We start from the raw sequence: 15,048 nt of genomic DNA, 5'->3' as shown, positions 1-15,048 counted from the left end.
CCATGCAATCTTAGCAATTGATCTATAAACATTACACCCTTTCATTTTAAGTGAGACCTTTTCTCTATATCTGAGTTTGACGTGTTCTTTAAGAGCAAAAACAGAAAATTAATTTCTAAGTAATGAAGACCTAACGTTAGCATAAGTATTCTTTTTAATTTTAAATAAGGCATGGAAAGCAAAGAACGGCCCCTTGTTAAGTGGACAAGTATGTATCTGAGGGGAAAACATCTGTGTGTTCTCTGTGCTCCACTGTGGCAGGTAGTGTACAGCTGATGGGCCTATCATACTGCCCTGTTATTTTTCACTTGAGACTTGCATGGTGCCAAAAGACTCTACAAAAGCCTTCCTTCACTGCTGTGTGTATATTGCAGTACTGGCAGCAAGACACACAGTTGCCAGTGCCTACAGGGTAGTAAGATACTCAAGAACACGAGGAGGGGACAACAGAAGAGCAAAAACTGTGACCACATTATTACCAAGTCGCATCTCTCATTGTGTGACATTGTTTCTTTTTTTCTAATTTGTTTTAGGCCAAAGTAGACTAAAGAAGTAATGAATCTTCTTTTCTGCACCCTCCCCCCCGCCCCCTGCATCCTACACAGTGGTGCCGAAGGTGTCCTTTGTGTTCTTCTCTATTAAGCATTAAAATTTTCTGTATCTAGCAGTACCTAGCAGTTCATGTCCTTATGTGAAGGGAATGTGGATAGTATGGTACCAAGGACCACCTGTGCTAAGGAAGATTTGATGGAACCAGTGTTAAGAGAAAATGATCTAGAAAAGTATAGATTGAGTGAAGTGTACTGGGGGTAGTCAGGGTTTCTCTAAAGCTAAGGCTTGTGTATGTTGAGCTAGTGAATCACTTTTTAAATCTGGAATCAGCTACAAATCACCTTGATTTAGTGACTGCCAATGAGAAGCCTGTCTTAACCTAACTGATATAAGACAAGTGAACATGTTCTAATTTAGGAATGACCACCCCGGAAATAAAATTATCATTAGACTTTTTCCAGAAAGGTACCACAAGCAAAATATTGTGTTAAAATGACTCCCTATCGTGATTGTTGTATCCCTTATTAATAACTACAATGTTGGAGAGAAAATAATTGAAGGAAATGGGCATTCTTTCATCTCTTATCTGTTGGATTTTGCCATTTAAGAATACTGAAAATGAGGTTGACTTTAAGAGATCCCTCCCTGAGACATTGTTTAGATATTGCTCTTTAGGAATATAAGAAATAGGAATATAAGAAGCTCCTTTTACAAAGATAAAGTGATAATGGATACTGCGCTTTAGAAGTTAGTAAAGAATTCAGAAGTCTCTGGGCCAGCCACTGCTGCTATCTCAGCCACCCGGGTGGCAGTGGACACCCCAGCTAGCAGCCCTGAACTACGACAGATACGAGCAGCGGTTGCTAGGCTTGTGTCATCTCTTCACCCTCAGGAGGGGAAAGAAGAGCTATTACTAATAATCAGAAGTGAACTTTCAGAAAACAAGAAAATTGGATACATTTTTTTTTTTTTTTACTTTCATCTATGTATCAGCAATAGGATTTTTTTAGTAATGATCCTAGCTCGTCAGTATTCAGTATTGGAAGAACAGGGTGACACCTGGTCTATTAATCTTCATAATGATCCTCACACTAGGCATTCAGGTGATAATGGAGATAAACATGTAGAGAGGTGGATAAATCTCAGTGCAGATGCTATCCAACATAAAGATGAGAACACAGATATTGTTGAAAAACGATATCAGAAGATTAATGTTCTTTTCTGGTTAATGATGGGACCTAAACATCTGGAGAAAAATGTCAAACATATCAAAGCTACATGAGTCCAGCATTGTACTGAAGTGTTGTAAAGACTTCCATACAGTGTGATTAGAAATCACTGAAGACGTCCCAACTCTGCGGGAAACATTTAAAGCCTTTCAGTTTTTTCATGCCCATTATTTAGAAGGTGCTGATTGCTTCATGAAAGCAGATTATGATACACCTGTCCTACTAGACAACTTGAGATGGCTTCTTTCAAACTGTGATCCTGAAGAACCCATGTACTTCAGGAGGAAATATATACTAAACAAAGAAGCTTTGAAGAGATTTGGTACTGGACACTTTCGGTATTGGAATTATAAGTGTTATTCTCCTGCAGAGGGTCCTGGTTACTGTTCCTCTTGCAGTTTTTGTATTATCTTCATTCATATGATTATTTAGGTTACCAGCCTGCCTTGAGAAACCAGTAAGACAAATAAATGAAATAATCGAGAATGGAGATCCAAAGGTAAAATGTCTAATATTGAACTGAATAAAGAACTGCACCTGCAATATATTGATACAACATTGTAATCCCAGTGACAAATTCTTTGTATGTGAACATTCCATACTTGAAAATCTTTCATATGAATGGCTGCAAACTGAAGCTTTAACATGAGCTTTAAGTCTGTTAAAATGAATTGATACAGTAATGTAAGTTTTAAATTTTTTAAATGGTAGTTAGGTTAGAGGAACTAAAGAGATATTGTTTCCTGTTCCTGACCACTTTTATTGATATCACCAAATAAATAGAACTTCTAACCTTGCTAGAGCTATACTGCACTGTTGTACACACATGAAATACTAAACAGATCTGCCTAAAAGAAAAATTTAGGAGGAAATATTATTGGTCATCTTTTTTAACTCAAGACAAATGGGTTTGTATCCACAGTTTAACAAATGAACCAAACTTCCCCGACATACACAAAATGTTGTTTTGTCTAATGAAAATTTTGCTGTAACTATTTATAATAAACAGAATCTCTTCCAGAAAAAGGCAGAATTAGAGATGACATTTACCTAAGGTACATTAATAAAAGCACAGTTTGAAATTAGAATGAACCTTGATTATATGTGATATTTTTTCTGTTTTGCTTACATTAAATAATTGTCAGTAGCACTAATTTGCACTTTTGTTTTGTAGTCTCTGGTTTTCAGCAGCCACTGTAAAGCAGTGAGTGGCTACTCAGACCAGGTCATCCATCAGCGGAGATCAGCTACCTCCTCGCTTCGTTGCTGCCTGCTCACTGAGCTGCCATCTTTTTTGTGTGTGGCCAGTCCACGAGTAAGTGCCGCAGGAGGGAAGAGATAAAATAGATGGTGTTGGAAGAAATAAACCAGTTTTCAAGGGATCCATTTCTTAACCAGAACTGTTTTAAGCTATTTGGACCTTGAGAAACATATAAATGCTCGGTATTTAGAAAGGAGATCCGTGGTCCTGGCTTTCCCAAGACAGCACTCCTCACTTTGAATAGTGTTGGTTTGAGAACAGTTGTATGGTAATAGAAGTGACTTCTTTCCCTGATGTTGCTTCCGTGTAGTTCCTCTCATTTAGCCTGAGGCTCTAAACTACCATGGGAGCAAGCCATCTGTTACTAGGTAGGTTATCACCCAATAGCACGGACAGGAACAGTGGAATATTTGAATAGAAGAGGGAGCCATTTGTCACCTGTGTTGAGGTTTTTGAGGGTTTTTCAGAGGAGGGGGCCCGATTAGGAGGGAGATTTGATCTGGCCTTATCGCCTCAGTACAGTCTCCAAATAACAAAGGGAAACATAACACTCCAGCATCAAGAAACTTCTTAGATGGTATTCTCTAGCTTTCTTCAGCAGCTCTGCCTGGACTGTGGTTCACAAGTGTGTTCCCTCTGAAAAGTGACTATTGGGCCATATCCACCAGTCAGTGGTAGTAGTTTTGTTCGCAGATTGGGAGTAGTTTCTATTGTGGTTTCAACTTTGAACAGCTGTTAGATCCTTCCTGATACCCTGTTTATCAAAACAGGGCACTCTGGTGATTGCCGACAGTGTTGCTGCAAAGGCTCCCCTTGGCACACTGTGGCTGTTTACTTCGCTTACATCTTCCACTCTTCATGTCTTTCTGATCAGAGCCAGACAGAAACTCTCTTACAACCATGAAGCAGTACATGAAGGGGGAGAGGCAGAGTAGAGATGTGGCCAGACTGCAATTAGAGCAAAAACAAGTTTGTCTTTCCAGCTTGTTTCCATTTGCTCTAAGGGCAACTTTCATTTAGCCAGGAGACTCTAAGAGGTTGACTTTTCTTACCCTTCTGTGTTTTTATCTTGTTTTCTTCGCTCATCCTAGCAAGTCTACTGTTTTCACAGTTCCATTCAAAGAAGGTGGAGACTTTTAATTCTTCTTTGTGATGATATTTCTCTACCATTATTTATATCAGCTTACATCCTTAACTTTATTAAGTTATCAAAGGTCAGAATCTGGCAGAGGATCCAAAGAAAGATGATGAATGGAAATGAGATGACAGTAGAGTCCCATTGATTTCCTGCCTGCCTAGATTTCTCTGCTTGTCCTGTGCTACACAAACTTGATTCTCTTACCATTATCAACTTTGTTTGATTTATATTGATTCTCCAGAAAGTATTTGGGTTTTGTAGGTACCCAGTTCTTCCAAAGCATTCTTGGTCTTTGAAGCTTAAGTTGATCTAGGGAAAAGCACTTTTTCCAGAAAACATCTAAAGCCAAGGGCTTGCATAGAAAGCAGCCTTCAGGCTTCATAGTTGCATGGTTGTTTCCTTTTTACTCTCCTAATCTGTTATGTACATGGAGAGGCCGATAAGAGGAAGCCTAGATTTTTGAGAGAGGGATGTCAAGACATTTTTTACTTCTCATATTCCCCGTGTTTTATAGAGCCAGTAAAAAGTGAATTGCCCAGGCTTCCCTGGTGGCACAGTGGTTGAGAGTCCGCCTGCTGATGCAGGGGACACAGGTTCGTGCCCTGGTCTGGGAAGATCCCACATGCCGCGGAGCGGCTGAGCCTGTGAGCCATGGCTGCTGGGCCTGCGCTTCCGGAGCCTGTGCTCCGCAGCGGGAGAGGCCACAACAGTGAGAGGCCCACGTACCGCAAAAAAAAAAAAAAAAAAAAGTGAACTGCCCTGGACTATAACTGCATTTATGGACATAAAAATTCTTCATTTATACCACTCAAAGCTCTATAGCCGGGGCTTCCCTGGTGGCGCAGTGGTTGAGAGTCTGCCTGCCAATGCAGGGGACATGGGTTCGTGCCCCGGTCCGGGAAGATCCCACATGCCGCGGAGCAGCTGGGCCTGTGAACCATGGCCTCTGAGCCTGTGCATCTGGAGCCTGTGCCCCACAATGGGAGAGGCCACAGCAGTGAGAGGCCCACGTACCACAAAAAAAAAAATAAAAATAAAAAAAATAAAAGCTCTGTAGCCAACCAATCTGAAGAATAACCCCACTCTTCTGACATACTTACATATACAGACCCCCACTGTACTACTTACGTATTGTTTCTGAGGAGCCTGAAGTCTAAACTATCATGCCTGGTACTGATGTTTCCCTAAAAAAACAATAGTAACTTGAAGAAGACTGTTAGCCTAAAGGTGTGGTGGCAGGCAGGAAGCAGGAGGAAGCTTTTCTCATCTGGCTGAGGGGCTCCTCCCCAGCACCCTTTCCTGTTCAGCCCTTCTCCCCACATTTGTAGAGTTTCTTCACGTAGCATGTGCTAAATCTGAAATGGGAGTAATCACCCCATAGTTAGGAGGACAGGAAGAAGAGTTTTAAACATGTCTGAATGTTTTATACACACACAAGATCTGTAGATCAGGCCGGGGGTGTGAATAAGGCAACATTTTATGAGGTATTTTAATGATCTTATATTGATTTCTAACCCATCTGCAGTGGAGAGAAACTGATTTCCTTTGACGCCTCAACCCTGGCATTGAGTTAACACAAATTAATTTCCATGGCACGTGCTGTGAAAACTTTAGGGTCAATTCAGGAAGAACTGTGTCACTAAGGAAGGAATTATCATTAGCTTAAGAAATCATTCTGCAGGGTTAATAAACTAAGACCCTGGAAATTCATCACGCAAAGAAACTGAAGCGCTTGGAGCGGTCACGCTTCCTAGAGCTAGAGCAGGAATATACGTGTCCTCAGGAAGGACGCGCTGAATGCTTGAGGAGGCAGCCCCTGAAGATACTATAGTTTAGGAAGTTAATGAAGCAAGAAACAGGGGTTTGCTCATGTGGGACTAAAGGGTGTATGCATTTCCATTTGTGGGGAGGCAAGAATGGATATGTCATGCTTCATCTGCTTCTGAGCAATCAGGAAGGCCACTTGGGGTTAGCAGAATGGGTGGAGGCTGTTTAGGATAGAGCTGACTTAGAAAGCACAATTTAAGTAGAAATGGACTTGTTTGCCTCCTTTTGGACCTCATGAGTTCACTGCTTACGCACTTACAACATGACACTGTATGATTCTGTATATATCTTGATCCAGGGCTCCTGCCAAATAAGCTTATCAAAACATTAAAAAATATTTCACTGGGCTTCCCTGGTGGCGCAGTGGTCGAGAGTCCGCCTGCCGACGCAGGGGACACGGGTTCATGCCCTGGTCCGGGAAGATCCCACATGCCGCAGAGCGGCTGGGCCCGTGAGCCATGGCCGCTGAGCCTGCGCGCCCGGAACCTGTGCTCCACAACAGGAGAGGCCACGACAGTGAGAGGCCCGTGTACCGGAAAAAAATAATAATAATAATAATTTTTAAAAATATATATATATATATATATATATTTTTAATTTTTACTAAGAGTTGTGCCTTGCAAACCTCCTAGTTTGTAATCCTGGACTTTGAAGGCTATCAGTAAAATGAAATTGGAAAATAGGTGAAAGTTTATAACTGGAAAAAGTTGTGGGTTTTTTTTGTTTTTTTTTTGATTAAAGCAATTTTTATTTTTTCTCAGCTTTTTTGATAAGTTGTTTTGTTTTTAAACTATTAGAGTGTCTAGAAATGACACTCTTTCCTGTGTCACTGTTCTCCCCCTATTCCTTCATGATTTGCTAGCTTTTGATTTTTCATCTCGAGAATATGGGCCCAAAGTTTTTATATATAATTCCAGTATATGTTCTGCTTTTCTTCAAAAAAAGAAAAATCAAAGTAAGAGGTGGGGGGGGAGGGAGGGAAGGATTGAGAGTTTGGGATTAGCAGATGCAAACTATTTTATATATAGGATGGATAAACAACAAGGTCCTACTGTATAGCATAGGGAACTATATTCAATATCCTGTGATAAACGGTAATGAAAAAGAATATATATATGTATAACTGAGTTACTTTGCTATGCAGCAGAAATTAACACGACAATAGTAGATCAACTATACTCCAATAAGATTTTAAAAAAAAAGCAGTTATCTTTGAGTGTAAAATTCGTCCATATGAGTCTCTAATTAGAAAAGATTAAGTATGCTTACTCATCCAAGAGTGCTTGCTGTTTGAGCTATATAGAACTGGTCATGCTTCTGTGGTTCAGACCACTGCTTCTCAAACCATTTTTGTGGAAGTATAGCCACTATTGATTGTCACGTTCTGAAACTCATATCCTAGGTGGCAGATGTCTGCTCTGGTTTAGTATCTGCTGGTCTACTGCCAGGACAAGCCATGGCAGGAGAGACCTAATTTTTTTTTTTTTTTTTTGGCATATGGAAATTTATTGCTATCCTGCTTTTAACATCAAAACTTACGATCTTGGTCTTTCCTTCTTCCCTTTGTATAAGGCCAAAAGGGAGACATTGGCTACTTTGACGACCTTAAGAGCAGACTCCAGGAATGTCACCAAGAGCGTGACCTTTGCAACCAGATCCAGCAACCAGAACTTCATCATTTTCCTAAATGATGAATAAAATTCAAACAACCATCATTGGGTACAAAGGCTCTGATTTTTTTGCCATTCTTGATGAGCTGAACCCTGACACACTTCCTGATGGCAGAATTTGGCTGTTTGGCTTCAACCCCTGCTTTTTCAAGCACAATTCCCTTGGCATGAGAAGCACCTCCAAAAGGGTTGACCTTCAGGACTGTGCCAAATGGGCTTTCTTGTACTGTTTATAATGCCACTTCTAGTCTCGTCGGTGGCTATGGAGCTTCCTGGTAGTGCGAAGACTGCAACACTTGCCCATCCTGCCAGCGCCACGGGCCTGAGTGAAAGACACAACTTATTTATTTATTTATTTATTTATTTTTGCGGTACGTGGGCCTCTCACTGTTGTGGTGTCTCCCGTTGCAGAGCACAGGCTCCGGATGCGCAGGCCCAGTGGCCATGGCTCACGGGCCCAGCTGCTCCGCGGCATGTGAGATCTTCCCAGACCAGGGCACAAACCCGTGTCCCCCGCATCGGCAGGCGGACTCTCAACCACTGTGCCACCAGGGAAGCCCTATTTTTATTTTTATTTATTTAATTTATCCTGGTTGCACCAGGTCTTACTTGGGGCATGTGTGCTCCTTAGTTGTAGCATGCATGTGGGATCTAGTTCCCTGACCAGGGATCGAGCCCGAGTCCCCTGCATTGGAGGGCGATTCTTAACCACTGCACCACCAGAGAAGTCGTGACCCAATTTTTAATCACCTACTTTGTGTTTCGGTCTTTATTTGCCTGTGCTCAACTTTCGGTGGGAAAGATGAATAACTTGGAAGCAAGAGAACAAACTCCTTTTGGAGTGGGTAAATGTGGTATGAGACTACCAAAACCTATTCCTAGTACTAAGTAAGCTGATTTAATGCGTGAGCTTTTCTGGGTTTTGGAGCACCAGGGGCCCAGCTTGCTGTGACCCACTGTAGTTTTGCATGTGGACCATAGATGGCACTGCTCCCTAGCAAAATGAATTTAGCTTCATCTGTAAGCCAGAGTAGTGTAGTCTTTGGTTATTGGTAAATGATGCTCTTTCTCCAGTTTTGGTATCCTCCAGTTTCTAGCAGAGGTACCTGCAGCCCCACAGTCAGCTAGCTGATTGTTTATGTACCCCAAGGCAGTATTTCTCAAGGCTTGGCCTGAGATGCTGGGGTGCATGTTAAAAACCTAGAACTAGGGCTTCCCTAGTGGCGCAGTGGTTGAGAGTCCGCCTACCGATGCAGGGGACACGGATTCCTGCCCCGGTCCGGGAAGATCCCACATGCCATGGAGCGGCTGGGTCCGTGAGCCATGGCCGCTGAGCCTGCATGTCCGGAGCCTGTGCTCCGCAACGGGAGAGGCCACAACAGTGAGAGGCCTGTGTACCGAGAAAAAAAAAAAGATTGCATTCGCGGGCTTCCCTGGTGGCGCGGTGGTTGAGAGTCCAACTGCTGATACAGGGGACACGGGTTCGTGCCACGAGGACCCACATGCCGCGGAGCGGCTAGGCCCGTGAACCGTGGCTGCTGAGCCTGCGCCTCCGGAGCCTGTGCTCCGCAACGGGAGAGGCCACGGCAGTGGGAGGCCCGCGTACCGCAAAACAAACAAACAAACAAACAAAACCCTAGAAGTAGTGATTCCTACCTTAGGCCTGGATCAAAATCTGCACATTAGATAGGCTCCTAAGAAGGTTCTTATGCCCACCAAAACTTGACAAACCATTGCCCTAAATATTGATGGGCATGAAAATAGAAAAGTTAGTAGCAAGTAGATTTTCCTAAATGTTTAACTTCCAATAAATAATAGAAAGAATAGAACTACCTAACTACGTACAGCCAGTACTTTATGTTCTGATCTTTCCCATACCTCTGCCCTTGCTCCTTATATCCACATTCTTCCCATCTCTTGGTCTAGCTCCATGGTTCTTCTGAGCAATTCGCTGCTAATAATGGGACCTTAGCATTTTTATCAACCTGGGCTTACAGGTAATCACAACCTCCAAATTTTAACAAAAGGTAACCTCAGACTCCTTATCAGATGATTTCACAGACATCTGAATGCATAGCTGCTTATTATAGTGGGAATAGACCCAGGTCATTAAAGAGGGATAAAACCTGTGTTTCTAAGTTGGCAGGAGCCTTCTGTTCCTTTGGGGGGCAGCATTTGAATGTGAGATAAGAATTTGTGCAAAGCCTCTGCCCTAGCCAGGAAATGAATTCACTACTCTCTGGCAATTGCTTTCTCTAATCCCTACCCCATAACGCTCCCCGGCAGCTTATGGCCTGAAAGAAAGATTCTCCTATCTTCCATTACGGTTTGTCAGTCAGTAACCTGGTCAGGGAAGAGGAAAAAGAAATGTTGACAAACTTGGGAGCTTTGCCACAGAAGCCTTAAAGATAGCTTCAGATGCACCAGGAGGATGCTCTTTAGTTCTTTAATGATGACTATCTCCAGCTCCCTTTATGGCCTCACCATCCTGTGTATGGCTAATAGAACTTTGCCAAAAGCACTGTCTGGCAATGAAGGGAGATGACAAAGTGATTTTATATATATATATATATTTGTGATAGAATTATTCCTGACCTGGTATCCCAGTTTATCTGCAAACTCCAGCACTCTTTGGATCTTTAGTTTGTTGAAAATTCTTTTTATGGAGGTTGGCTTTTTACCTGGAGAAGCTCACTAAGTCGGTTATTAAGGACAGGTTAGTTTGTCAGAGCAGGGAAGTTAAAACCGCTAGTCTAAGAATTATCCACATTAGTCTGATTTCAGAGTCAAAGTTCCCAAAAGGCTTAGTGGGTGTGGAAAATGTGAAAGAGCCATCTCACGTGAATCTTTCACTGCAGGTCACCGCAGTGCCATTGGATTCTTACTGCAATGACCGAAGTGCAGAATATGAGCGGCGAGTGCTGAAGGAAGGAGGGAGTCTGGCAGCCAAGCAGTGTTTGTTGAATGGGGCCCCTGAACTGGCGGCAGACTGGCTAAATCGACGGTCTCAGTTCTTTCCAGAACCAGCTGGAGGACTGTGGAGCATTAGGCCTCAGAATGGCTGGTCTTTCATCAGGATTCCAGGTGAGTCCTCCTTTCTCTTGGCATATGTTCCCGGCTTTGGCAAGGGAAGAACCAGGAAGATACTCCATGTGGTGGTTTCAGATATTCAGAATTCAAAGTTCTTGAGGTTTCTATTTCCTCTTTTACCCTTAGTGATTGTAGGTAAGAATGCTTAAGTAATTTGTGACTTGAGTGGAAATAGAAATTTTTTTTAGATTTCTGCCTAAATGCTCTCCTGTGACAAGCTTACAGCTGAGAGAGGAATATGACTCTTAGGGATGGGGGCGGGGGGTGTAGGGAAATAAACTTCGTAGGAAAGGCTTCAGGTCGAGTGAGTACAGTCGTCTTGTGCCATTGCCAGTGGAATGAATGAGAATGTCGTCACTCACAGAAAGCCTAGTTTAAGTAGCATAAACAGTGTCCTGCACGAAGCACTAGAGATCTGAATGATAACCAGAAGAAAAACAGTGTTTTGTGCCAAAATGCTAGCGGATTCCCAGACCTACTAGAGTCAAGGTCGAGGGTTGAAAGGAAACTAGGTTTTCATTTTTGCTTTAGTGACACTACTTTTAAGGAAACCAAACACAGGGTTCATAGGCTTATGTTCCTTGCTTACACCTGCAGGCACACTGGAGTGGTAGCTTAAAGCTACCATGTTCGTTTCAGTTGTCCAAATTCTCTGATGCTTTGATTGTATTCATCTTACTGGCACGTAAAGGAAGTAAACTAGAGTTAAGGGTTCAAAAGAGAGAGTCTGCTATTTCTAAGAGATAACTGGGTTAAAGGCTTTAAGGCCTGGCTTTTCCATTTAATGTTAACTTTGTCAAGTGTCGAGGGACTTTGGGTCAACCTATTAGTTGCTTTGGGGGTACTTTGAACTGGAAGATACCGTTTTGTGTACAAGAGCAATATGTATATGGCCTCATATCTGACTTAAAACAGGTGAAAGCAGTGGGTGAAGGTATATTGTTAGAAAATAAGGGGAAAGCCCAGGTGTAAAGCAGGCCTGAATAGTAGTTGGAATAGAGGAATAGAAGCCAGCAGGTTTGGAAACCACAGAGTCCCCGGCAGAAGATGAGCACAGGTGTTAAAAGAAGCAAGATAACACCTTATTTCTTCTTTCTCCCTTTTTCATTTTGACTCCTAAGTTCCCAGTACAGAAGGAGAAGGCTTATTGCTGGCGCTGTGGGAATCTCTTGTGGCTTTTCCTGTTCTTTGAAAGAAAAATGGACCTTGTTTAAATAGCAGGAAGTGTCTGAGTTCTTTTTGCATCGATAAAAAGCACCAGCCTCACTGGCTGTTTACTGTGAGAACCAACCAGCTCCTCACTGACCCCATTGTGCTCGGTAGACTGGCTGGGCAGGGCAGTGGGGGGTGGAGGGGTCATTGGAACCTGTATTTTATCTCTTTTTCCTCTATACTTTTACATTTTCTGTTTCCCTGGGAAGGGTTGGTTTTATTATATTCCTTGAGAGACTGACCAAAATCTTCTGGATTTCACACCTTGAATGTCTCTCTCTGTTTCACCAAGAGAAGTGTGTACAATCCCTTCAAAAGTCTCCTCTCCTTGGAAAAAGGAGATATTATTTTATCTGTTACCCTAATTTTACTGCCATTGGATACATTCATTTTGTCAGTGACCAGGATCTTATACTGTGGTCAGTGAGAGCTTGTATCTAAGTGAAAATACTGTAAGATTGTGTACTGTAGGATTGTAGGAAAGATTGCAAGAAAGTAGCATAGGTCTTTTCATTTCAACATTTTTCGAGCTTCTGTTTGAAAGAAGGGGCTGGGCACAGGTTTGACTTGGCAGAGTCAGCCTAATTTCTAGGGAATTGTGCTCTTCTTGGCTCTGTGCCCTGCTTAGCAACAGGTGGTGCTCTTGTCCAGTGCAACTTTGGTAGCTCCTGAAAATTGGGTAATGGATGCCAGGCCCAGAAGGCAACAGTGTGCAGTGAAAGAAAACTGTTTTTTTCTGCTTAAGTGTTTTAAGGCTGTTGCTGATGTCACTTTCTTCTTGGACTTTTTCCTTCAGGCAAGTCCAAAGAAATTCAGTCCATCCACTTCCACCTCCCCCACCTAAACAATAACAAGCTAACAGCAGGTGCGACTTCTTGCTTCTTTTAGGTGCATCAGAGTTCTCTTCTAAGTGTGCATCTTCATCTCTGAGTTTTCCTAATCCTAGCATCAGTTCGTTCTGCTTGCAAAGTAAAGCAGATGTGGGAAGCAGGAAGGTATGAAAACCATTAAATCATGATTTTGAGATGAATTGAAGCTTTTGAATATTCAGACACAAGACAGATTTGTATATACTTAAATATTTGTGTTGAGGGACTATATATGAATGGAAAGAGGAGATAAGCAGGCTGCAGAAATCTGATGTGCTTAGCTTGCCCACTCTCACTCAGTGACTGAAAAACATATGGGTTTCTTTTTTTCACTTTTCTGTGCTTTTAATGAGAAAAAAAGAAACTTACTGTCTGAAGCTGATTGGTACCTCTTTAGGGAATGTTTAGGAGCTATCAAAATTGAGGGACCCTTGGGAACCCAATTAAAGGAGAAGGGTAATTGGCAAGAAGAAACCCTTGAAGTTGTTACGAAAGCATTGCTGCCTGATCAGACTGGGAATTTATATAGGCCTCCTTGTCCGGTGCCAGCAAGAGGGCTTAGCAATCGGTTCTGTCCCAGCTGCAGTCATTTGATTGCGTTGGTAAGGCAGCCAACAAGGAGAGCATTTCAATAATCTAAACAGGACCAAACAAAGAGGCTGAACAAAGGTGTGTGCCACAGTGTCAGGGAGGGGGTGGTGGAGGAAGAAATGTGGCCTGGCAATGTTCCGAAGGTGGGAAAAGGCAGGCTGCAGTGCAGAGGAGTAAACATCCAGGACCTGTAGCTTTGTAGCAGAAACAGAGTGGCTGATGATTTGTTGTGGTGCTGTCAGCACATCTGTTCTCATTCGGTTTATACAATTAATTGTGCACTTGGCAGATAGTGGCGAGAACAGAGAAATGACCGTTGAAAACTTTTGGATTGCTCTGAACAGTCAGCTTCTGTAGTTCAGAGGAAAAACCACAGGTTCAAACCTGAAACTAAAGGTAGACAGTATGTTTTTCATAACAGTTTTCTTTTTTTACTTTTAGTAGTTAGCTGTGTATGTGAGCTCTCTAGCCTTTCTGTCTCTCTTTTTGCATCCCACAGCCACTTGCAAACATACTCTTACATCTCCCAGCCCCTTAAGTTTCATCTCTTCCCTTCCTAGTAGCAGCAATTGTTTAGGGTATGTTTATGGACCAGTCTGCAAACAGGAAACTCTACTTCCTGAAATGTGATGGGAGTTGAATGATACTGAATGGATAAGATGAAAATTTGTGAGTTAAGTGTTCTCTAAAGATCTTTGGCTGAAATGCCTTTTTTTTTTTTTTTTTTTTTAATGGGAAGAGGAAGGAGGAAGCACAAATTAGTGAGTGAAAGCAGCTTCCATTTCACAGAAACCCAAAGTCAGTCTTTCTGAAAAGCTGAATAAGCCCTAGTGTCTTTATTAAATTACAGCTTAGGATAATGACATTTACCAGCCAACCTATTTGAAATCATCCAAGAGAGGAAGGGGTTTTTTAAATTTTGTTTTTGGTTTTGGTTTTTAGTGCATTTCTTGGTGTTCAAGTGTCTTTAGGGGCAGGCAAGAGCAGCCCTTGTTTCTCTACATTCTCATGCCTTTGGGAGGTAAACCATGTAGCCACAGAACTAGTAGAAACAGATACCTAGAGATAAGGTGAACAAAGGAAAAACAGATTTCTCAGGTCACTTACAGCAGGTTTGGCATGGATATTACTCTTAGATGTCCACATATACCTGCTGTCTCTTGAATAAAAATGTGGAGCGGGGGAAAAAAATGTGGAGCAGGGAAACTTTCAGATGCCTTAGCAGCAGATGTCTGATTGGGAACTGTCAGTTGGGAGGGGACCTACACTTCCCTACTTCAGGATATTTCTTCCCAGAGCACTACTCGATATGATTTAACAGTGGTTTGCATTCTTCTCTAGAGTACTTTCCTGCTCTCATGATGACAAGCGTCCTGGTTGCAGTAATTTTGGCTGCATACAGCTTTGCAGTGAGTGATTTTGCTGCTTCAATTAAATATAATTTCCCGCTTCCCCCCTTTTCTTCTCCCTAGGCAAGGAGAGCCTCATCACTGACAGTGGAAAGCTGTATGCCCTTGATGTCCTGTTGACTCGGCTCAAGTCTCAAGGACATAGGGTCCTTATCTACTCCCAGATGACCAGGATGATAGACCTGCTGGAGGTAGGAGAA

At 42.4% G+C, this 15,048-nt stretch overlaps 1 protein-coding gene and 1 pseudogene across 4 annotated transcripts in view; one reads left to right on the top strand and one right to left on the bottom strand.

Annotated features, from left to right (window-relative positions):
- Positions 1–15,048, top strand: part of INO80 (INO80 complex ATPase subunit) — a 128,809-nt gene that overhangs the window by 77,354 nt on the left and 36,407 nt on the right. For all 4 annotated transcript variants that reach the window (XM_067743657.1, XM_067743648.1, XM_067743636.1 and 1 more), the window contains exons 25-27: positions 2,956–3,096; positions 10,536–10,761; positions 14,912–15,039. In XM_067743657.1, coding sequence (XP_067599758.1) covers positions 2,956–3,096; positions 10,536–10,761; positions 14,912–15,039 — 495 coding nt within the window. The remainder of the gene's footprint in view (positions 1–2,955; positions 3,097–10,535; positions 10,762–14,911; positions 15,040–15,048) is intronic.
- Positions 7,543–7,981, bottom strand: LOC137230142 (small ribosomal subunit protein uS12-like; annotated as a pseudogene).

The sequence above is a fragment of the Pseudorca crassidens genome, chromosome 1, assembly GCF_039906515.1.
Source record: "Pseudorca crassidens isolate mPseCra1 chromosome 1, mPseCra1.hap1, whole genome shotgun sequence".
NCBI classification, from domain to species: domain Eukaryota; kingdom Metazoa; phylum Chordata; class Mammalia; order Artiodactyla; family Delphinidae; genus Pseudorca; species Pseudorca crassidens.
Note: the sequence above shows the minus strand (reverse complement) of the source record. Positions and strands in the feature narration are given on the sequence as shown.